This window comes from Plasmodium knowlesi (assembly GCF_000006355.2).
Source record: "Plasmodium knowlesi strain H genome assembly, chromosome: 5".
NCBI lineage: Eukaryota > Apicomplexa > Aconoidasida > Haemosporida > Plasmodiidae > Plasmodium > Plasmodium knowlesi.
Window position 1 is genome coordinate 190,301 of NC_011906.2, and position 23,188 is coordinate 213,488.

The 23,188-nt window shown below is 40.3% G+C and overlaps 9 protein-coding genes across 9 annotated transcripts; 5 read left to right on the forward strand and 4 right to left on the reverse strand.

Annotated features, from left to right (window-relative positions):
• Positions 1–626: 626 nt before the first annotated feature.
• On the forward strand, positions 627–1,926 carry PKNH_0504700 (ubiquitin, putative; the record flags this gene model as incomplete). Its single annotated transcript, XM_002258145.1, has 2 exons — positions 627–1,737; positions 1,874–1,926. The coding sequence occupies 2 exons, from the start codon at positions 627–629 to the stop codon at positions 1,924–1,926; spliced, it is 1,164 nt and encodes a 387-aa protein (XP_002258181.1).
• A 1,421-nt stretch (positions 1,927–3,347) lies between these two features.
• Positions 3,348–5,638, forward strand: PKNH_0504800 (eukaryotic translation initiation factor 3 subunit G, putative; the record flags this gene model as incomplete). The annotated part of the gene is made up of 9 exons (XM_002258146.1): positions 3,348–3,360; positions 3,650–3,712; positions 3,859–3,992; positions 4,119–4,211; positions 4,451–4,624; positions 4,776–4,841; positions 5,019–5,143; positions 5,298–5,409; positions 5,609–5,638. The coding sequence occupies 9 exons, from the start codon at positions 3,348–3,350 to the stop codon at positions 5,636–5,638; spliced, it is 810 nt and encodes a 269-aa protein (XP_002258182.1).
• Positions 5,639–5,750: 112 nt separating this feature from the next.
• PKNH_0504900 (conserved Plasmodium protein, unknown function) lies at positions 5,751–7,913 on the reverse strand (the record flags this gene model as incomplete). The annotated part of the gene is made up of 5 exons (XM_002258147.1): positions 5,751–5,829; positions 6,018–6,156; positions 6,303–6,696; positions 6,799–7,118; positions 7,253–7,913. The coding sequence occupies 5 exons, from the start codon at positions 7,911–7,913 to the stop codon at positions 5,751–5,753; spliced, it is 1,593 nt and encodes a 530-aa protein (XP_002258183.1).
• Positions 7,914–9,281: 1,368 nt separating this feature from the next.
• On the forward strand, positions 9,282–10,060 carry PKNH_0505000 (ATP synthase-associated protein, putative; the record flags this gene model as incomplete). The annotated part of the gene is made up of 2 exons (XM_002258148.1): positions 9,282–9,488; positions 9,779–10,060. The coding sequence occupies 2 exons, from the start codon at positions 9,282–9,284 to the stop codon at positions 10,058–10,060; spliced, it is 489 nt and encodes a 162-aa protein (XP_002258184.1).
• A 993-nt stretch (positions 10,061–11,053) lies between these two features.
• PKNH_0505100 (phosphoglucomutase-2, putative) lies at positions 11,054–11,950 on the forward strand (the record flags this gene model as incomplete). The annotated part of the gene is made up of 1 exon (XM_002258149.1): positions 11,054–11,950. One exon carries the CDS (start codon positions 11,054–11,056, stop codon positions 11,948–11,950), a length of 897 nt encoding a protein of 298 aa, XP_002258185.1.
• A 489-nt stretch (positions 11,951–12,439) lies between these two features.
• Positions 12,440–13,776, reverse strand: PKNH_0505200 (26S proteasome AAA-ATPase subunit RPT3, putative; the record flags this gene model as incomplete). Its single annotated transcript, XM_002258150.1, has 2 exons — positions 12,440–13,528; positions 13,687–13,776. The coding sequence occupies 2 exons, from the start codon at positions 13,774–13,776 to the stop codon at positions 12,440–12,442; spliced, it is 1,179 nt and encodes a 392-aa protein (XP_002258186.1).
• A 1,513-nt stretch (positions 13,777–15,289) lies between these two features.
• Positions 15,290–16,354, reverse strand: PKNH_0505300 (lysine decarboxylase-like protein, putative; the record flags this gene model as incomplete). The annotated part of the gene is made up of 1 exon (XM_002258151.1): positions 15,290–16,354. The coding sequence occupies one exon, from the start codon at positions 16,352–16,354 to the stop codon at positions 15,290–15,292; it is 1,065 nt and encodes a 354-aa protein (XP_002258187.1).
• A 2,202-nt stretch (positions 16,355–18,556) lies between these two features.
• PKNH_0505400 (50S ribosomal protein L10, putative) lies at positions 18,557–19,411 on the forward strand (the record flags this gene model as incomplete). Its single annotated transcript, XM_002258152.1, has 1 exon — positions 18,557–19,411. One exon carries the CDS (start codon positions 18,557–18,559, stop codon positions 19,409–19,411), a length of 855 nt encoding a protein of 284 aa, XP_002258188.1.
• A 362-nt stretch (positions 19,412–19,773) lies between these two features.
• PKNH_0505500 (ubiquitin carboxyl-terminal hydrolase 13, putative) lies at positions 19,774–22,932 on the reverse strand (the record flags this gene model as incomplete). Its single annotated transcript, XM_002258153.1, has 4 exons — positions 19,774–19,864; positions 20,035–20,122; positions 20,270–22,674; positions 22,838–22,932. The coding sequence occupies 4 exons, from the start codon at positions 22,930–22,932 to the stop codon at positions 19,774–19,776; spliced, it is 2,679 nt and encodes an 892-aa protein (XP_002258189.1).
• Between the last annotated feature and the right edge of the window lie 256 nt (positions 22,933–23,188).

Below are 23,188 nucleotides of genomic sequence, written 5' to 3' on the forward strand. Positions count from 1 at the left end.
TTTGAATGAAGTTTGATATCGTCCCATTTTGGCTGTTTTTTTTTTCCTTTTTCCACCTGCACAAGTCAGCAAAAAAAAAAAAAAAAACAGCCAAAATGGGACGATATCAAAAAAAAAAAAAAAAAAAAAAAAAAAAAAAAAAAAAAAAAAAAAGTAACCTTCCGTGCATACTACCACAACCTACAGCCTATCCCGAATCCTTAACTTAACCAGTTTATGATAGCCCCTTGGTTTATTTCCAAAGGATGGCTGCATGTTGAATTCCATTTTCACCATGTTACGACAAAGCACGCGCCCGTGGTGAAACTCCTTTTTTTCCGCCTGACCGGTAGGAAGTTTTCGCAGAAAGGAGAAGAGAAAAGGAGGGGGGGGGAAAGAAGGCAGATAAGGAAGTGGCACATACGACGACCTGGCGCAAAACGCGAAATGCAGCAGTGAAGCCCTTGAGGGGGGGAGGTATTCCAACCGAGGCGCGGTCGACAGCACAAGTGGGAGCAAAAGCACACGTGCACTTTCATGTACTCATGCACGGGTGTGTAGAGTCAGGAAGTTCTACGGCATAAAGCCGAGCACGTCAGGGAAGGCACCCCTCACAGGCAAACTAACCGTTAAGAGAACGCCTTAAAATGGTTGGAAGGGGTGTGTGCTGGAACGCCACGATCTGCCTGTGTTGCATCGTTCTAGTGTTCTTATGCAGTGGTGTCAAACTGAGCAGGTACCAATACGGTAGGTGTTCGAAGAGGAGTTGTCTCATGGATATGTCGATCAGTGGGATGGCGCGGAGGCTACGAAAGGAGGAGAACGAGCCAATTAAGACGAGCATCAACGAAGATAACTGTAGCTCCGTAGGTAAACAAGACAAAATTTCTAGTCAGGACAACCCCGCAGGTAGGTGCACCACCGCCAATCGCTGGAGCATCCTAATCAACTGTTACGACCAGTGGGACGCCTTCCGAAACAGATTCTTCCTGACAGTAGACGAAAATGAGTGTGTGCGAGACATTAAGGAACAGATCGAACGGATCCACGGAATACCTTCATGCATCCAACAAATTTTGTATCAAGGAAAATCGCTAGCTGATGATGTGATGATAAAAAAATTAACAAAAGGCATAAAAATTCATCTTTTAAATTTAACCCTGATGACTATGTTGCCGCATATTTTTTCCTCCCGTGAAGAAAATTTAACCAATGAATGGGAAAAAAAAAAAAAAAAAAAAAAAAAAAAAAAAAAATTGGAACAGAAAATCAAGTATGTTAGCTATCTAGTTCTCCTTGAAGAATATAAAAATCTGTTAAACCATTTGGAGAAAAATAATTATGTCGTTTGTGAGGAAGACATTGCTAACTCCTTCAGTGCATTCGATAAAGGATTTCCCAAAATGGTACAAGCTAAAGGGATCAACTTGGATAAAATAAAGAAAGAAATAGAGGAACTACAACACGTGGATAGGAAAAAGCCACTACTCCGTTTGGGGGTAGACTTTCCACTAATGAGTAATCAGATAGTCGATAGATTCAAGGAGCTTGTCAACTTCTACTACTTAGGTGACATAAAGTCGGTTGTTAAATTTTCTCTTTTTTTTTTTATCCTCTACAAGTATGCTAACTACCCTCCTTATGTAAAGCGTTTCTTCCTCTACCTGTCCATTTGTTTCATCTTGGCTCCGTGGAAGGCGGTCTATATGCTCTTCCACTTTTCCTTTTTTTTCGTTCCTCGGGGGATGCTCTTTTCGGGTTAGTAAACGTTTACATGCTCCCATGAACGGCGGGGTCGCCAAGGGAGATTGCGCCATTACATTGTACCGCTGCACCGAGTCAACACATGTCTCTCTCTCCCCCACCCCCCTCCCCTTTCCGCTTTCCCCTGCAGGTCTGACGAACATCCTGTCCGCCTCCTATCAGCAGATCCTCATGTGTCAGTAAGGCCCCGCAAGGTAATACCCACATAGGGAAGAGGGGATATTCTTATTTCCATCACCACCACCATCACCACCACCATCACCACCACCATCACCACCACCATCACCACCACCATCACCACCACCATCACCACCACCATCACCACCACCATCACCACCACCATCACCACCACCATCACCACCACCATCACCACCACCATCACCACCACCATCACCACCACCATCACCACCACCACCCCCATTTGATATCACCTTGACCGTTTCGATGGCTGAACTTTCAGCCTAAATTGGGCACACTATATGTTGAGGGAGAACACCCCACGGAAAAATCAACAAGTGAAAGAAGGATGAATTTGGAGAGTTCCGTTTTCCATTTTTACCATACTGCGAACTTGTCCCTTTTTTTTTTTTTTTTTTTTTTTTTTTTTTTTTTCTCACTCCTTACGGCATGGTTGATTGTGTATACCATAACGAAGAGCTAAGGCGTACGTTTGTTTTTCGACCCTTCGTGTCAACTTTGACAGAGACATTGTGGTTTGTTCACTCGTTCGCCGGTGGGTTGAAAACAACACATTCGTAGCTCTGCGTTCACCCATGTCAGTGGTGTGTTATTCTCCCGTGGGTAGTTTTTTTTTTTTTTTTTTTTTTTTTTTTCCAAAATGAAGGGACTGCAACACATGCGGTGTTTTTAATACTTGCAGGGGTCTGATTTTTTTTTTACCTGTTCGCATATTTTTAATCTCCCCACTTGGTGAGGTGCATGAGATTTGTTTAAACGGTTCGATGGGCGCAGAAGGGAGACTGAAACTGAAAGCGGACCAAGTGGGTCGCGGAGCATGGAAACTACGTGAACCGTAAGATACGCGCGACATCATAAGGAAAAGAATTCCTTCAAAAAAAAATCTTCCATCCCGTTGCGCGTTTCCGAGGTTGACTTCATATATAAGCACAGTGAACGGGCGGCTCCAGGGGCCTATTGACCCCACGTTGTTTCTTTCACCAGATACCCATTTATAATTTCTCCTTTGCCGCTTCATTGGCCACTCCCCGGAATGGGCATTGTTTTTTTTTTTTTTTTTTTTTTTTTTTTTCTTTTTTTTTCGAACAAAGCACCGCTTGGCAACGCAACTTATCAAACTGTTTGTTTAACATTTCGCTTTTACCATGTAGTGAAAAAAAAAAAAAAAAAAAAAAAAAAAAAAATTACTGAGGAGGAAAACAAAGAAAAAGCCACAAAAGGAAAAGGCAAAGGAAAATTTACCATCACCAGAAGATACATTTCCTCTGGCAGTTACATATACACTTACCCGTTTGAGAGGTAAAGCATATGTCATAACGAATCTGTTTGCATATGCGTAGGAAAGAAAACTGCTTGCCATAAGAGAGACTTTCTAACTCCTCTGTTCCTGCGTCAACAACGCCAAGATGATACAAGCAGGTATGCCCCAACGTCATATCCCCATCTGTGTTGTTTCTACTGTTTATAAACCCCCCCCCCCCCTTTGCCAAATGGAATAACAGAAATGGGAGGGGGGAGAAACAGACTAACGGAGAAAGGATGGAAAATATTGACTCGATGAAAATTCCATGACACAGTTGCATAGCAATATCTTCACCCCTCCCCCGCCCCCCCTTTGCGTTGATCTTTTTTTTTTTTTTTTTTTTTTTTTTTAAATCCTCATTCTTTCCCCTTCCGCATACTACACTTTCCCTCTTCCGCACCGCAGAGAGGAAAAACTGGGTGGACATCGACGTAGAAGATGAAGAGTCGCAGAATGAAAATGAAAACAGTAAGTTTAGTGAATTTAGAAAAAAAAAAAATGCACGTAACTGTTTTTAATGGGTGTCCCATCGTATTGATTATTATAGCCCTCCAACATATATTACATCCTTTTTTTTTTTTTTTTTTTTTTTTTTTTTTTTTTTTTTTTTGCAGAACAGAAATGGGAAGACATAGACGCAGAGGACGACCTGGAAAGTAACAAGAAGTTGTCCTACTTTACCAATTACGAAAATGGGATCAAGGTCGTCACGAAGTATTCGGAGAATCTGAAGAAGCAAACGGTGAAGGTAGGCCCTCTGCGCACTTCTCAATGGAAGGCGTCTACCACGCGCCTACCCATTACCTTAACACAAGACCAAACCCTAAACGAATCTTCCATATTATTTACATCATTTTTGTACCCACCCCGACAGGTTACCAAGAAAATAAAAGAAGTGGTGATCAAAAAAAAACTAAACAAGGAAATCAACAACAGACTCAACTTGAAGAACTTTAACATCGACACCGTAAGGATTACCCCATGCGGCGTTCACCATGCGATGTACACCATGCGATGTACACCATGCGATGTACACCATGCGATGTACACCATGCGATGTACACCATGCGATGTACACCATGCGCGGAATGGAGTGCCAAGTGGACTACTCATTCGACTGCTTTACGTGACAACATACCGCTTTCGCAGAGACACATCTTACCCCCCCCCCCCCCCCTCCCCCTTCTGCCTTTTCCCACATTTCAGTGTAGCTCCGTCATTGTCGAACCGACAGATGTTGTAAACATTGAAGTACCCAAGAACAACCTCCTCGATTTCCTCAAGGGAACAGAGTACGACTACCTGTTTACGGAGCAGGCCGACAAGACTGCGAAGGACTTGAAGAACAGATTTAAAATATTTAAGGATGAAGATGTGGAGGTATACTTTCTTGTTGGCGAGGTGGTGCACTACTTATTTTCTCCCTTTCAGGGCATTCCCTTTAGTGATTTTTCTCTCCTTGATTGGATTATATTCCCCTCTCCCCCCCCCTTTTTTTTTTTTTTTTTTTTTTTCTACCTCCCCTTTGCAGGAAGTTAAACCGGAGGATCCCAACAAATTGGGCGCCAAGAGAGAAATGCTATTCTATCGATCACATGTAGGTTTCCTCGTCCTATTTTTGTGCACGTCGATAGGGAGACACACTCTCCAGAGTCAGACTCAATCTGTCTTATAAAAGAGAAGATACACATACAATTTACGTTTGTATATCCCATTTGATGAACCCCCCGCCACATTCTTTTCTTTTTTTATTTTTGTTCCCCCCCCCCTGAAGGAGACCCAAAACAAGGAGTGCACTGTTCGTGTGACAAACTTAAGCGAAGAAGTCAACGAAAGCGAGCTGTCCAACCTCTTTGGACGCGTTGGGCAAATATCCAGGATGTTCCTGGCCAAGCATAAGTAAGTAGCGAAGTCGGAAGCGAAAACGAAAAAGAAAAAGAAAGCGCGTGTGGATATGTACATGAATATGCATATGCGCGTCCACCTACTTATGCAGAGAAATGCGATTAATTTCTTTTTTTTTTTTTTTTTTTTTTTTTTTTCCTCTTTCCAGGGAAACGCAAAATTCGAAGGGATTTGCCTTCATCACTTATTCCAATAGGGAAGAAGCAAAGAGGGCCATCGAGAAGTTGAACAGGCACGGATTTGAAAACCTGTTGCTAAGCGTAAGTGAAAATCAGCTCCATGGGGTGGTCCTGATTCGGCGAGCATAGTTCGTGTGTTTCCTTATCCCCCCCATTTTGCACTCTTCCATTGGGATGCTCGCTCTTCATTTTTTTTTCTTTTTTTTTTTTTTTTTTTATATCGTCTCATTTTGGCTGTTTTTTTTTTTTTTTTTTTTTTTTTTTTTGCTGACTTGTGCAGGTGGAATGGGCCAAGCCGTCCAACCGATGAGGAGAAGACTTCCGGCGTGTGGTAGCTTCGTCGGACAGTATTACTCTATAACCTTTTGCTCTGCTTCGTTTTTTTTTCCTTTTTTTTTTTTTTTTTTTTTTTTTCTTCTCCCTTATTTTAAAAGGTCAACGCAGTTTAACTTGAACTGATTGTTATTTTCAATTAAGTTGTAATTCACGCCAAGGCAGTACCTGTGCAAGGGCAAGGTGGAAAACGCGGTGTGAGGAGGGAACTGGTGGGCAGTTAACAAATGAGCAGATAACAAATGACCAGTTAACAAATGACCAGTTAACAAATGACCAGTTAACAAATGACCAGTTAACAAATGAGTGATGCAAGTCATATTTTTTCTTCTTCCTTTTCCCTTTTTTGCGCCTACCACTCGAGGAGGTAGATTTCCTCAGGGCTAACCACCCTGAACTTCCGCTTTAAGTCTTCCCAGTAGGTCTTCAAATCTCTGAACCCATTTCCATACTGCATGTTATGGATGGCGACGAGCAGGTCGACGAAGTTGTTGTCTGCGTGGATGGGGAGGTGGACAAGATGAAAAAATAAATAAATAAATAAATAAATGTTTGCCCGACAACAGGGAGGTACAAAAAAAAAAAAAAAAAACCATGTTAAAAAGGGAAATCCTGTTCAATTGCCCCATCATCATTCTTACCATAATAATCATAGAGGTAGACGATTTTCCTTTTGGGGGGTTGTACCATACCTCCAAAGTAACCTCCCACTCCCAAATCGTTGGCCTTCTTCTGCGGGACCTGTTCCTCCCCAGTAGGCGTTCCCTTAAAATATTTCTTTGCACCTTCGAAGGCTGCTGTGATAATTCCCGTTGCGTTGTTGGTAACATCACCGGATGGAGTTTCCTTCTCCGTTGTCTGTTCCGATTTTGAAGTGGTGGCATTTCCCTCGCTGAGGATCCTTCCCACATCGGCTCCTTGTATAACTCCATTTACCCCCTTGTCTTCCCGCAAGGAATTCAAATACCAAGTCATGTAACAAATTTTGTTCTTCGCTTCGCTCTTCTTCATGAAATTAGCTACTTCGGCATACAACTGCATATTGGGTGGAAAATACGCAAATACAATATGTGGAGTCATCCACTTGAAAAGTAACTCTCCCCTGGATGCACCGCGTCTTTCCTCTCCAATGCTTACCTTGGCCTGGGGCACATTGTACGGATTGGTAACAAAGCTATAGTTCACTTCACTCAGGATAAAATTCTTCTGAGTGATATCTACATCAGTGGATTTTAAGTAAAAGGGTCTATACATATCAAATATTTTTTTCTCGCATTTCATCGTGTTATTATGTTTCACAAAGGACATGATCTGTATGGGGTGATCATCCAGGTTTTCTATTTTATCGAAAGGTTCCTTCCCTCCGTTCTCCTTGTATTTGTCCAATTCTTCGTTCATACTTTGTTTTAGGACCTCCTTTCTCACTTTGTGCGTTATGACATCGAAAGGGAATTTACCTGCCATATGTGTTTTTTTTTTTTTTTTTTTTTTTTGGGAAGGGAGGGGGGGGAAAGCATGCAAAGTGTCATTACAGTGAGGAACCACCACGACAGTTGGGCACTCACCAGTGATGCCCTGAATCTTCACTTACCCGTGAAGACGTAATATCCTGCGCCACTAACGTTAGGGATGAAGCGGACCTGATTCTCGTACTTGTAATTGTAAAGATCCAAATTCCCGCAGAGGTGATTCTGCCCGAAGTAGTTCTTGTAAATGTAAAAGAAGGCAAAGTAGGAGGTTGTTAAAAATAAAGTAAACAAAAACAAAGCCTTAAAGAACTCTCCAGTGGCATAGCGTTTGCTCATTTTTAATTCGCTAATCAAATTGGTACTTGAGTCGTCGGTCAGTGTCTGCGTGAAGAACTGGCTACTAAATAATTTTTTTAGATTTTTACGGTCGATTTTTATCGTCCTTATGTTTGCATCGCTCTTTCCCATCCGCCTCACGTCAGGCTCCTTCACACCAGGTTGGTTCACACCAGGTTCGTTTACACCAGATTGGTTCACACCAGGTTCGTTTACACCAGATTGGTTCACACCAGCGCATTTTTCCCCCTCCTGATCCATCTCTGGACCCTTTTCCGGATCCACCTCCGGGGTCATCTCCTCGTTTTCAAAGTTGAACTCATTACCCAAACTCCTATACACATTTTTCATTTCCCCCCTGGTTCCCTTTTTATTTTTCCCATCTGCTATTTCGAAGTTCTCCATTTTGTGCAGAAATGGAGACTCGTCTATTTTTTTCTCTGCCATGGGGTGATGAACATGGGATTGGGTTAAGGTGATCTTGCCACTCTGGTCGGGAAAACAGTTAGCCAAGCCTCACTCAGTGTGCAGCCCCTCTGAACTGCGTCAAACGAACGCAATGGAATTTGCTAAGATGGGCGAAGAGATAAAGTTCTTCCTCCCAGGAGGTGTAACTTTAAGGACTATATGAGGAAACCTTTTTTAAGAAAAAAAAAAAAAAAAAAAAAAAAAAAAAATCCTTAAAAAGGTTTTTCTCTTCCAATCTGTTCACAAGTGTGTGCAGGTCAAGCGGTTGTTTTTTGCAATCTGTTTTGCTTTCGTTCTGGGTATTCTCCTTTTCATCAGGGCTTTTCTCCTGGGTGTGCCTCTTCTGCCCAGATTTCGTGATTCATTCCTTCTGGTTCCGCTTGGTTACTCCATGGTCGCTTTGCTATTTTGCCACTTCCCTATTTTGCCATTTCGCTATTTTACCACTTCCCTATTTTGCTACTTTGCCACTTGGGTGCTTCTCCGCATTGCCCACCCCCGGTGACGCCCCGACTGGTGCATCTAAACTCAGGGGCAAGACACAATCAGGGCATGGAGTGTAAAAAGGGACTTTCGCCCCCATCCCTCTACTTGGCACAAAGGAGTTCATCGCATCGAGGGAGGAGAAAAACCCTTCTATAAATTAACTTGCACTGCCTTCAAAAAGAAAAAAAAAAAAAAAAACAACACTTTGCTTTTTTCCTTTTTAGGAGCTGGAAAAATACTGCCTTAGTGGGAAAACCAAAAAAAAAAAAAAAAAAAAAAAAAAAAAAAAAAAAAATACAACTGTGAGGCGTAATGTACCTACCAGTGTGTATGTGCGTACTGCCTTAGGTGCTCTGTTCTGGTCGGAATAGGAGAACCCAAGTGTGAAGATCTTTTTTCTAACGCTGAGGGGAATGCGTATTTCCGGGTAGGGCAAATAAAAACAATCAGTTCGTAAAGGCGCCACGTTGCGTATTTCCCTGAGTTTGGAAAAATGGTCAGGCTTTAACTGTGGTACTATTTCAAAAAAAAAAAAAAAAAAAAAAAAAAAAAGTAAACTCCTTTTTTTATTTATTTATTATTTATTATTTATTATTTTTATTTTATTTTTTTATTTTTTTTTATTTTCCCATTTGGGAAGTTTCCACTTAATAAAGTAGAGTACCCTTTTTTTTCGAGCTGCTCTTTGGCACCTCGTTGGCATATCTACAACAGGGAGTCCCCCCCCCCAAATTGGCACGATTGCTTTGAGTGCTCGTTTTAACTGTGTTTCGTTCCTCTCCGTTGTGTATCTTTTTTTTTAGGGGTAACATTGACCCCTGGCGCACCAGGAACTTCTTTTCACGACACCGCAAAGCAACCATGGCAGAGAGGAACGGACAGGTGCAGGCCTTAGGAAAGGCAGAAATCGATGAACTCATTGGAAACTCCCTCAGATCAGGGGATACAGGAGAGCACCCCTATTTTTTGCAACAGAATAATATATATTGGGAAACTGGGCATCGAACATACATTCCTTTTTTTCATTTTTTGATTCACAAGTACACAAACAAGATAGTGGACGATCAGGTATGTCCCCCTGGCGACCGCTACATCGTTGCTACGTGGTTGCTACGTGGTTGCTACATCGTTGCTATGTGGATGTTATGTGGTTGATGCGTGGTTGATGCATGGTTGATGCATGGTTGCCACATGGTTGCCACATGGTTGCCACATGGTTGATGCATGGTTGATGCATGGTTGATGCATGGTTGATGCATGGTTGATGCATGGTTGATGCATGGTTGATGCATGGTTGATGCATGGTTGATGCATGGTTGCTACACATTCTACCACACCCACTATGCCCCCCTGCGCAGATTAGGAAGTTCACCAACGGAATGCGAAGCGTGCATCACACACCCTTCGTATTTCACAAGGATGGCTATTTCAGAAATTATTATGGAGATCCGGATGTCAATATGGTTTTCCACTTAAAGAAGAGCCCCAATTTTGTGTTCAACTCCACGGGCACTTTGAATTCGTACAACCTCCTCGACAATAACTGCTCTTACGATAAGCCCACACATATTTTCAACCAAGTGATTTTGAGTGCCTTTAAAATGGACTTGAAAAATGTCCTGGGGAATGTTGTACAGTGAGAAGATAGTAAAGGCGGAGAAACATCTTAAGGTGGAGATATTCCTTCCCTTTTTCTGAATATCAATTCAATTTTCTCCATTTAGAAAGGGGCATGCTTCCTTTGCCTTTTCCGATCCTACATACCCAAAGGTGGCATAACACACCCTATTGTAATACCTGTACACAGTAGGGGATTTTTTTTTTTTTTTTTTTTTTTTTTTTTTTTTTCCACTTTTCCCGTTCATCCCGTTGCGTTAACCACCGACTAGCCAATTCTCACTGAATTACATTTCCTTATTAAGGGCATCATCCCTGTATGTGTTCTTTTTGTGTCAAGTGATCAGCCTAGTTCAGGAAGGGAGGTACACACTGATTGCTTGTCGGCGAGGCGTCTTTGCAAATTTGTGGATCATTCGATAATAGCAAGCGTTACACCTAAGCGGGGTGGTCTTCTGGCGGATTAAGGGTGTGCCGCCACCTATTTTGCCGCAGGTGTGCATCGGTTGAGAGGTCGACCCCGCAGATTGGAACCAAAACATTCGTGAACTCTGCTTCGCTTTTCGGTGCGTTCCAGCTTTCCTGGGCGTTCCTTCCTTTGTTGCACGTTTCCAACGCTTCTTATTTTTCTCCCACGCGAGGTGCCATAACGGAGGTATTGCCATCTCCCTTGGAGGAGGAATTTTTTTGAGTGCCCCGCGTGGCACGCTATTGCACTTGGGCAAGGGAAAACGAGTGCGCAAAAATGAAAAAATGAACGAACGAACAAATAAACAAACAAACGAATGTACAGGCGAATGTACAAGCGAAATAGCAAATAAATGTACCAAGGGCACACTGACCATCTTCTGATGAGTAGCCCCCCCGTAACTAACAGAAGGCACTGTCAGTAAGAAGGAGTATTCTCATTAAGCGCAAAGGAGTGAGCCCCCCCCCCTCGCACGTAAAAACACACACACACATATACATATACACACATATATATATATATTGGTAGTCTGCCCCCCGGAGCGAAGATGCGATACTACAACCTACTGAGCAAAATAAATTTCGGGAAAAACCTGAGAGCGAATCTGCAGGCGAAGCGAACGTTTAGCGGAGGGGTGAACGGAGAAAAAGGGAAATACGCCAAGGAGGGAAAGGGCAAGTACGTTCTCTGTACAGCAGTGACATCAGTGGCACTCTCAGTTGCCTTGACCTACGCATACGAAAACTATGTTCTCTACAAATGGAACCACAAGTACGACTATTCATACAATCCCCACGTGAAGACCATCGAAAATAAGTTGAAAGAAAAAAAAGAAGGAAAGAGAGAAAAAAAACATGTATCCAAAAATATAATACTCGTTCGACATGGACAGTACATACGAAAAAACGCAAATGATGAAAATGCAAAAAAATTAACCAAAGAAGGATGTAAACAAGCGGATATGACAGGAAAAAAATTAAAAGATATTTTAAAAGATAAGAAAATCAGTGTTATATACCATTCAGATTTAATTAGGGCAAAAGAAACCGCAGAGATTATTAGTAAATATTTTCCGAACGCTCAATTAATAAATGATCCAAACTTAAATGAAGGGACTCCTTTTCTACCTGATCCCATTCCTAAGAGCTCTAAATTTGATAAAAATAAAATTCAGGTGGATAATAAAAGAATCAATAAAGCGTATGAGAGTTACTTCTACCAACCACCTGGTGATGAAGATGAGTACCAGTTAGTGATATGCCATGGGAATGTCATTCGGTACTTTTTATGTAGGGCTTTACAACTTCCTTTGTTTGCTTGGCTCCGTTTTTCAAGCTACAACTGCGGTATTACTTGGCTCGTTCTAGATGACGAGGGTTCCGTCGTTCTTCGTGAATTCGGCTCCGTTTCGCACCTCCCCTTCGACAGCGTTACCTACTTCTGAGGAGGAAAGCGCTCTGCATGGGAAAATGACCGACCCACCAGCGGTGTGTGAACCCAATCAACACGGGTGTATTAGGTGAGGTGAAGGCGTAGCCGAAGTAGATGCGCATTCTCCCGTGCATCTGCCGTGTTTTCCGTTTTCACACCTCATGGAAGTAGAATTTTCCTTTTTTTTTTTTTTTTTTTTTTTTTCCCACCATATACCAAGAAGAATCCATAAAAGAAAGAAACACCGCTAGAGGGACAGATAGACTTATGCATAATAATGAAAACGATTTATAGTGGCAGTTAGTTGGAAGGGAGATGATGCCTCCGTAACGAGAAAAAGGTGTAAAAAAAAAAAAAAAAAAAAAAATTGAATAGGTGGTCCAAATGCGAGGCAAAAAAAAAAAAAAAAAAAGATACCAAATGGAGGGCAAAATGGATATCGAAAAGATTCCAAAGGGGGCCCTTTTCCCTTCCCCTCCCATTTGACCATCCCTGCTCCACCTTATATGTTGTAAAACTCATAATCCCGTAGTTGCTTTCGAACATGTGTGCGGTAACCCTGTTCAAAATCGTTAGCTGTGATGATATAGCGGTTCTTCCGTATAGCTTGCATGCCTGCCTCCTGTGCGATGGCGGCAATGTCGGCAGCGCTTATTTTATCCGTTCTGACAACGAAGTTTTCTATGTTTACATCGCTGCTGACATTCATCTTGCTAATGATGGTCTGGAAGATGAGTCTTTTTTGTTTTCTGTCGGGGAGAGGGAACTCAATTTTTCTATCAAGTCTGCCTGGTCTCAACAACGCAGGATCTAATGTATCGGCCCTGTTGGTTGCCATGATAACCTTCACATTAGTGGACTTGTCGAACCCATCCATTTGGTTGAGCAATTCGAGAAGAATTCTTTGAACCTCTCTGTCTGCTCCTGTTTGTGCATCAAACCTTTTTGTCGCTATTGCATCTACTTCATCAATAAAAATAATGGAAGGGGCATTTTCTCTGGCTAGTCTGAACACATCTCTCACCATTCTTGGACCTTCTCCTAAATACTTCTGTACAAATTCAGAACCCACAACACCGATAAAGGTAACTTTTGTCTCGTTCGCTACTGCTTTAACAAGCATTGTCTTTCCTGTACCTGGTGGTCCATATATTAAGATCCCCATGGGTGGTTCTATTCCTATTTTTTCATACAGCTCTGGGCTTTTTAGAGGCAACTCAACTGCTTCTCTCATTTCCTGTTTCTGTGTGTCTAATCCTCCCAAATCTGTGTACTTGACATTTGGTCTCTCACTCATTTGCAGTAGTTGTATGCTGCTATCGGATTCGGATGGAAGGATATTCACGATAGAATGACTATGTCGGTGCAACGCCACGCTAACTGATGGTTTTAAGTCTTCCTTATTCAGGGTAGAAAGAATTCGAACGTAGTAGTTCGATCCAGCCGTACTACTCACTATTCCATAATTGTTATCTATTATATCCAGAAATTGTCCTATGATGAGTGGCACGCTTTGTATGCGCTTGATTTCGTTCTTCGACCTGATCAGTTCTCTCTTCAGGTTTTTGTGCTCCTCCTTGATGTACTCCTCCTGCGGGGGTCACAATGATGAAGGGGCACGATAATTGCTAAAGAGTAGAGCGGATTAGGTGGGTATTTTTACACGCATATGCCCCATATGCATAACCCCCCTCAGATGGGAAAAAGCTCATCGAGGGCGGTATCTCCAATCCACACACGTACACCCACCTGTATGTTCAAGATGTCAATTTGCTTCTTCAATATTTTTAACTTAATGTAGTAATCCTCCTCCTTCAAGTACTTGCTAATATTATCCATTTTTTTTTTTTTTTTTTTTTTTTATAAAACCTTTTTAATTTTCTCGACTACTTGGTCAAATGCTTCTTTCAGGACATCCTTTCCAGGAGGGGGAGATGCTTCGACAAATACTGCTTCGTCAAAGTCTGCTTTTTTTTTTTCTTTTTTTTTTTTTATTCTCCTTTTTTCTGTGGCAGTCCTTCTGAAGAGTTCCCCAGAAGGGCATCAAACGGAATCGTAAAAAAGAAAAAAAAAAAAAAAAAAAAAAAAAGAGAAAGGCAAATTAAAAATTTAGCAATGGCATGGAAAAGTATGCCCCTTTCAGAATGACCCACCGTTCGCGGAACGATCCATTTGATTGGCGGGAAAAAGGGGAAGGAAGCGGTGAAGTGAGAAACACAATGTGAAAAAGTACAGTGAAATTATACTTAGTGCGGAACAAATTCCCGCGCACCCGGCATACTCGCTCATCTCATGTACACTCTGTGCATACAAAAAACGTTCCAGGCACCAATCGTTTCTCGGCCACGCGCAATTTCACCAACAAGGGTGGAAAAAAGGAGGAAGAGCAGGTGGACCCTTCCTTTTAAACTTCACCATATTTCCTGTGACCAACGTGCAACCGTTTTATCCTTCCTTTTTTTTCCTTCAACCGACCGACGGCACATCTGCACACGCAGTGTACGCGCCAAAGCAGTTACCTGGGTGCCACCTCAGCGTGCGCACATACATATATACATATATATACATATACATATATATACATATACATATATATACATATACATATATATGCATGTACATATATGTATATATACGCATGTGATGTATTCGCAACGCTGCAACTTTCACCATATAGCACACGGGAAAGGAGACAGACGGAACTGCCCGAGCCACTACTTCCACGGTACATAACCATTTTTGCCATTTGGAGAAACACCTACATTGAAAAGAGGAATTGTATATCCACGCCACTGGCCATAACCTATCTTTTAGGAGCAAATTTAATTAAAGAATTTAAAAAAAAAAAAAAAAAAAAAAAAAAAAAAAAAAAAAAAAAGTCTTTAGAGAAACCTGAAAAGGACGAGGAGGGAACACATTTGTGAAGTTTTTTCTTTTTACACAATGTGGAATGTACCATAAAATGCATTTAAAAAAAAAAAAAAAAAAAAAAAAAAAAAAATCAATACATTATTATTAATACATTATTTTATTTATTTGTTTTTTTTTTAATATGTATTGCTCTACAAAGTAAGTACCCGCATGGTCCTACTTCCGCCCCATAAACATGTATTTACCCGTGCCATCTGATGTAGCATCCTTTGAGGATTCACCCAAGAAGTAGGGGCACCTACGAGGGAGGCATGGGTAAATACATCCCAGCAGAATATATAAAACGCAACGGTTTTATTCAAGCGGCTTGTTTAGCTGATCCCATTATTCTGCGGGAGAGGAAAACCCAGTGTTGCTCCCACACAACTGAGAAAGGTGTGAATGGATCCTCTTACAAAAAGGGCCCCCCCCCTTAGCACCATCACGACTTGTCTGATAAACAAGAACCATACTTCAAATGGTTGATAACATAGTTGTATGCCTCCTCAATGCAGTCCGTAATGAAAATGGAATCTAGATCCTCTTGAGAAATAAGCCCATACTCAGCTAGCTTCTTAAAATTGAGAATGCTAGACCAGAAGTCTTTTCCAAAAAGAATGATAGGCACATTCCTCTTAAACTTCTTACATTGCCTTAGAGTTAGAATCTCCATCATTTCATCTAAAGTTCCGAACCCCCCTGGGAGGATGATAAAAGCTAGAGATAAATAAATTAACCAAAATTTTCTAGTAAAAAAATAATGAAATTTGAAAGATAAGTTTTCATCTACATATTTATTTGCTCCTTTTTCAAATGGCAGAGAAATCATAAAGCCTAGGGATCTTCCATTGGCGTCTCTACTGCCCTTGTTCGCTGCCTCCATAAAACCAGGTCCTCCTCCTGTACATACGGCAACAGTAAAATTGTTTGGACTTTTCTCCCCTTTTTTATTTGGCATAAAGTTATGTACCTTTGGTAAATGGATCGAAATATTATTCACTGCCTTTTGGCCTTCTTCCGTCTCAAAAAATAAAGTTAATCGTTTTGAAAGCTCATATATTTTTTCATAATATTCTGTGGTCCATTTTAATTTTTGTAATTTTTCAATGTTTTTTTTTACTCCTTCATATTCTGCTACCTGCGCGTCTGTTAATGGTATGTTGTTCTTTATTTGGTCATTAAGTTTGATAAGTTTTTTTTCTAATTTTTTTTTTCTCGATTCATATTGCTCATTACTTAATGATCTGGAGGAACCGAAAACTACGACTGTGAAAAATATTCCTTCATCTCGTAATGCGTCTTGCACTCCCACAAATTCCGACATTATTCGAACTAGTCTAGCACCCTTCCCATTAATAAAATTGCTTTTATTGTAAATCTCCTTCACTTCCACTTGGCCATTGTCACTGTCTTCTTCCGTATCGCTTTTTAAAAATTTATCCTCCTTCTGCAGTGTTTCTGCCGCCCCCAAGGGCCCCTCTCCACCCAGGGTATCCATTCCCCCCATTGTATTAACCGTTTGCACTTTTTCCCGAAGCTCCGATTCCTACACCTTCTGCTATTGCCCCCGCTATTATATATGTCCTATTTTTACCTCCTATTTTTCACTGGTACTATATTATTTTCACCCCCTTTTGCATTTTTTTCCTGACTTGTTCTTCACTCAGAATTGAGCTCCCGAGCTGGAAACACTCCCCCTAGGTGTGACGAAAAAATTGTGTGTGCCGTGTTCAACGACTACGTAGTGTGCAGATTCAGTATGCTACTACACTTGTGTGTGCTTTTTATTTTTTTCTTTTTTTTTGAATTTCCTCCGTTGTTCTAAATTTTAATCCCTTTCTCCTGTGAGCTACCAATTTCTGGTGGAGAAAAAAAAAAAAAAAAAGCTTATAGAACGTGGAATACCGTTTGGTTAGGTAGCATTAAACTCATTCACGCACGTGCACAAACGTACGGAGAACGGAATGTTAAATTGTCACCAGATTGCTTAATAATTTTGAGGTGAAATATTTCAATTTGTTCAGTTCAATTGTAAATACATGAAACAACGTGGCACAAATTATGAATAAATAGAATGCTTACAATCACATGTAACAACTCTGTGATGGTATTTTTTTTCTTTCTTTTTTTTTACCTGAAAATTTTCTCTTGTAAAAAAAAAGAAAAAAAAAAAAATAGTATGCGTAATGTGATGATATGCACCTGTGTGTTGTCGCGTAAAGATACGCACCTTCTCGCCTGAATGTTCCTTGTTTTGCGAAAAAAAAAAAAAAAAAAAAAAAAAAAAAAAAAAAAAAAAAAAGGAAAAAAAAAAAAAAAAAAAAAATACTGGAAAGTACTTTAAAAGGAGGCAAAAGTGCTCAAAAGTGCTCAAAAGTATTCAAAAGTACTTATAAATGCGGAAAAAGTGTATGACCTGTTCAGGCAAATGTGTTTTCCTTTAAAATGAATTTAAGAAATGGCTATTCATTTAGGGTACTTTTTCCTTTCTCTTGGCCGTTGAGAATTTACGTTCATTTTTCAGTTTCTCCCCTGTTCATGTGAACGCCATTTATTAATGGGCCTTTTTTTTTTTTTTTTTTTTTTTTTTTTTTGGTGAGTTCTTTTTTCCTTTTTTCTGCACACGAATTGAGAGAATACACATTTAAGGGGAATAAAACGAATTTGGGCAATGGTTGCCACCTTTTTGCTTTAACACATGTGTAGATGGACTAATTATAGTGTTCTTTATGGTTAATGGGTTGCCTATAAATGGCCCATCAAATGGTTACACCAAGGGCTTCCACAACTGCCTAGCCAACCTTTTTTTTTTTTTTTTTTTTTTTTTTTGTTCTTGTTGTTTTTCTGCTTTTGTGGCACTCTGCAAAGCGTTGTATTATTTATTTATTTTTATTTTATTTTTTTATTTTATTTTTTCTTTTGCTTCCCTTTGGCATGCCTCAAATGTACGTATACTCGTCCACACGGCACCCCACAGCAACACACTCACAATGAGTACGCAGGCACATTTACATGTCGTTGCTTAATGGTGAGGATTCCCCCTCGTGGAACACCTGACTAGGTGTAGTCATGTATGAAAAAAAGGGGAGACAAAACGAATCTCGAAAATTAGCTTCTAATTTTCTCCGTGCGCAGCAGTATGCTCTCCCCTTTATAGGAACATAATCGGAGTAGTGTGGAGAGAACTCACCTTACGTTGTACAACGATGGAATGTGTTCTCCGTCGTTGTTGCGTATGTTGTGCCAGTTAAAAGGGGAATAACTTAAAATAACATCTTTTAATGTGATAGGTTCTGGACGTAGGTGCACAATTTGACAACGCTGCGAAGGAACACGTAAATTGAAACTACTCATTTTTGAAATTGCAGAAAGGAGGGGATAACCGTACAGGTACTTCATGGATAATTTATCTATGTAGGAAGCTACCTACCCAACCCTCTTCCTGATTATTTATTTATTTATTTTATTTTTTTTGTTTTTGCCCACCAAATAAACCATTCCTCAATCATTCATTTGTGGGTTACGCCCCCCAGAGGCGATATAAAATGTGAATGTCTGCGTGAGGAGATGTTAAAGGCACTCTTCATTAAGAAGACAAAAAGGAGGGCCTACGCGCGTGTGAATATATAGAGGGGGTGTTATTGTAGGGGAAGACATATACCCCCTATGGCGCTCCTCCGCAGGTAGACATTTAAATTCATCCAAGATAATGTTCTTGAAGCAGGCAGGCAATAGACGTTTGTCCCTAACACTGCTGTGGTGTTTGCTTCACACGATATGTCTGCATAGCATCTGTGGAGGAAATATCTCCGGGGGGGTCTACAAATTCGGTGCAGTAAAGGTGCCAGTTCAGTTATCCTCTCCTTCCACAAGAATAATAACCAAGTGGAGAAAAAACATAGGAGGAAGAAGGAATGTGGACTACTCACATTTTATAAGGAATACAAATATATGTCAAAGGAAAAAGAGAAAATCTATTCCCATATATAGCAGAAAATGTAGTGGATATCGAAATACCAGAGAAGGGAAAAATGAAATGATAAGAAAAATAAAAAGAATTTTAAAAGTAACAAAACTATTGATACAGTTGAATAGTTTCAAGTTAACTCCAAATATGAGGATGGATTTGTTGATAAATTTGCCCAGACCACATGTACGTGTTCATATGGTTAAGAATACGTTAATGAAGCTAGCTGTTGAAAACACGCCATTTGAAGCAATCGTACCCTACCTGAAGGAAAGCAACATCTATATGTTTATCATGGATGAAAAATACATAGCCTTTACTCTCTATGGAAATAAATCTTTCAGTTCAATGTATAAGGAATACAAAATAAACAACTGTATCAAAATGTCTGTTTATGAAAATACAATTTTGAACAAGAGTGAAACGGAAAATTTAATAAATTTAAAAACGCACAGTTTTTATTTTGGACAAGTGGTGAACAAACTGGTCCAATTAATTGGGGACATCCCTCGCTCCATTATGCAGGTCCCCGCCTCCATAGCACGCGGTATTTATTTGCACACACAGAAGGGCACGAGTGAAGGGCAGACACAGTGATTACATTACTATGTTGCCATGGCAAAACTGTGCATTCACCCTGCGTTTCTTTTTTTTTTTTTTTTTTTTTTTTTTTTTTTTGTGCCGCATTCACTTTCAACCCTTCGGTGAACTCACACACAAACTTTGGATAACCCTCATTCATGGAGTACAACTTTTCTAGTGGAACAGAATCAAGGGGATGCCCACAGTCTTGTTGCCTTTATGCATACTCATTGTGCGCATGAAGTGTGTATATGGTGGTGGTGGGTGGGGGGGGACGGAGATGGAAAGACAGGCATGGACACCCATATTGCTATCTTGAACGCTCTCTGCAAAGGGAATTCCGCCAAAAAAAAAAAAAAAAAAAAAAAAAAATCCGCTCAGATCCTCTTGTACAAATGGATGTATGCCGTGTCCTTGCCCTTGTTCGTGTCGCATAGACCAATCTTGTTGTCGTTGTATACGTACCATCTTAAGGGAAAAAAAAAAAAATAAAATAATAATAATAGAATAGAATATAATAAAATAAAATAAAATATAGTAAAATATAATAAAATAAAAATAAATTAGTTTCCGCCCAAACTTTCATTTATTTTTTTTAGGGCGATCAGTATCTCCCCATTGAAGATGTAAATTTTTACTTAGAATCGTCCTTTATGTAGCAGATGTAGTGGCCCGAGTTAGCGTTGCTTCCCATGTGCACGATGGAAGCGACTAGTTCGTAGTTGGCTGCGGAGGGGGAGAGGAGGTGGTGGTGCATATGGATGTGTATAAATGGTCGGAGAAGTTGAGTCGCTTGTCATGCGTGTGAAATGGTCACACATGTGTATGCCGCGCGTGTAACAAATGTGGATGACTTATCGGGGAGTATCCTACCCAATCCGTCTTCGCACTTGTTACTGTTCACTATCGCAGCGCATTTGCTCTCTGTGAGATCATCCAGATTGGAGAAAATATAATCAATAGATTTTTGCAAGTCGTTTTTGTTTATAAGGAGAGCAGCCATAGCTACGTTCTTGTTCACGCCCATGTTGACGATGGAATTTAAATTTTCTGAATTAACCTCTGTTCCTTGGCTTATTTCTTGGGGATCTAGTTCTACGGAGTCTTCTCCATAAATGTAGGAGATACAGTTGTTCACATTTTTTACTTTCACTTTTCTAATAGATTCCAAAACTTTTTCCTTTTCAAATCCTAGATCTAGAAGAGAATCCACAAGATCCTTATATTGTTCCATGATGTACTCCTCGTTCTTTACCCCTACATGAGAAGACTCCGCAGAATTCTTATCTTGTGCTCCTTCACCATATGCACTTCTGCTATCTCCACCAACACGACTATTCTCCGATCTCATAAACTCTAAGTTGATATATTCATCGGCCTGAACGAGAACATTTATCTTCTTTGCGTTCCAGTTTTCATCCGCATAGAATCTTTTAATGTGAATAAAAAGGTAAGGAGGGAAGCTCTTAAATTTAATATCCTTCTGGGCTAAGATTTTCATTTTTTTCTCTTCACTATAGTATTCATCAATGTAATCTTTTTTTATAAAATTATTCAGGCAGTCTAGTAGCGTTACATGAGGGAGAGAGGTAGGTGAAGTTTCTCCTTCTAATTTTTTCAACACAGTATTATCCAGGGGTATGTCCAATGAGAGGATGTTGTTTTGGAAAGAGCTCCTACTTATGTTATGCTCATCACTTACAATGGTTTGTTCCATTTCGAAGGTGAAGAGATTGAAGAGGGATTTTTCGTTTTTGTGTTGGTTATCCCCTGGTGCGTTTGCGCCCTCCGATGGGGATATGTTACTGCTATTGATGTTGCTATTGCTGTTGCTATTGCTGTTGCTATTGCTGTTGTTGCTCTTTTTAAATTTCTCCTCCTTTTCAGCTTCCCCCCCGTTTTCAACATTTTCCAACTGATTGATTTTCCTCTTGTTGGAATTATTCCCGTTTAGGAGTCTATGGAAAATATTATTTTCATTTTCGATCAGTTCATTTAGGAGGTAGGTTAAAAACTCGAAAATATCCTGCTGATTATTATTGCAGAAGGAATTTCCCTTTTGATTTAAGCATGTTCGAAACATGGATGGATTGATACTTACAGAATTTTCTTCATCCACATCACTGTCGTACGTTACATCCACATTTCTCTTCTCACATTCTCCTTTAAACTTTTTTATATAATTTTTTTTTTTATTAATATAATCTTCTTTAAAAACCATGCTGCATAATTTTGCATATTGAATGAACATATCTTGGTGCGTCTTATTTTCCCTTCCCAACGTTAGTAGGAAATCTAACTGATTGTCTATATATCTGTAGCTGACCTCTTTAATGGAGAGGAATACTTGCAACGCACAATTCATGTAGCACGTATTTCCTAAGTTGATAAATCCAACCTTCCCTTCTCTACATACAAGTTCCGTATCCTTATCAAGTATAGAAGAAAAATTGATGTTCTGATTTTCTTTTATTTCTTTCTCCAAAGTGGTAACTTCTGTTTTGTTTAAATTTGTTATATTAATTCCTAGATTTTTTAGGTGTACATCTATGTACGGATCTATTACACTGTCATTTTCATCATCTGCATAGGAAAACACATCTGCTTCACCTTCCTTGGTGATGGTTCCTATTTTGACAACTAGGGGGTACTTCTTTCCACTTTCGTAATAATGCCTTAACGCTGCTCCTTCTTCATTGTTCAGACAACCACCTCCATAATTGAATATTTTCCTTCCACACCCTATGTACCCATCGGATAAATTCAGCCATATATTTTTCTTAGCTTTGCAAACTGCACATTCGAGGTTTTCATTTTTTATTGTAATATTTGGTAGTTGTACTAGATCCTTTGCGTACTTACTTTCTTTTATTTCGTTTATCCACTTGTTCGGGTTCTCCTTCTTTAGCTCATTCTTGTGACTAATTATTTTGTTACATATGCTTTTTACACGCTCGTCTTCCACTTGATCTAAACTAATATACAGATTAGTTTCCAAGTCGTACAATGAATATTCCAACTGATACTCGTACACCTTACTCTCCTTGAATCCTCCTTCCACATTCAGAGTCAGATTTTTTATTTCGCTTTTTTCTATCTTCTCCAACAATTTTTTTTTCTTCTTGATATTCAGGTAGAACCTTCCTCCGTGTACCCCTGGGCTCTGGACGCTACCCTCCTCCGCTCGCTTGTAGTTGTACTTAAGGCACTTCAGACCGAAGCTCTCGAAGGAAACGAGGTCCACGAACACGCCATCCTCGAAGATGTCCTTGTAACCGCTGCGAAGGGGGGGAGATAACCAAATTGGGCAGGTGTCCACATGGGGGGTGTGGGGGCGGGGGGGCAAAGAAATGGTTAAACGAGTAAACAAACAAACGCATTAGCCACACATAATAATGTGCCACACGTAATAATGCGCCACGCATGTACAGGGCGCCTTACGTCACGCTGCACTCGTCCAAGTATATAACATCATCCTTCGACGGTTCGCGGATACTAGCCGAAATGGAGGTCACAACGCTTTTAATGTCGGTCATGCTTGTGTTCTCTTTCTTGTTGATGAATCCTCCGGATGCGCAGAAAAAAAGAAAAAAAAAAAAGAGATAAAGAGGAGGGGGTGTTCTTTCCCTGCAGCAAAGGGTAAGTCGCGCGGTACGCTTCCGTTGACGCTATCCTTTCGATGGCACTTTGTTTTGGCTTATCCGTTTCGACTACAGGAAGTATTTAATTTGATTCCTTTTTCTTCCCGAAGGAACGTAACCCTTTTTTCCGTTCCCTTGATCGAGCAAAAAT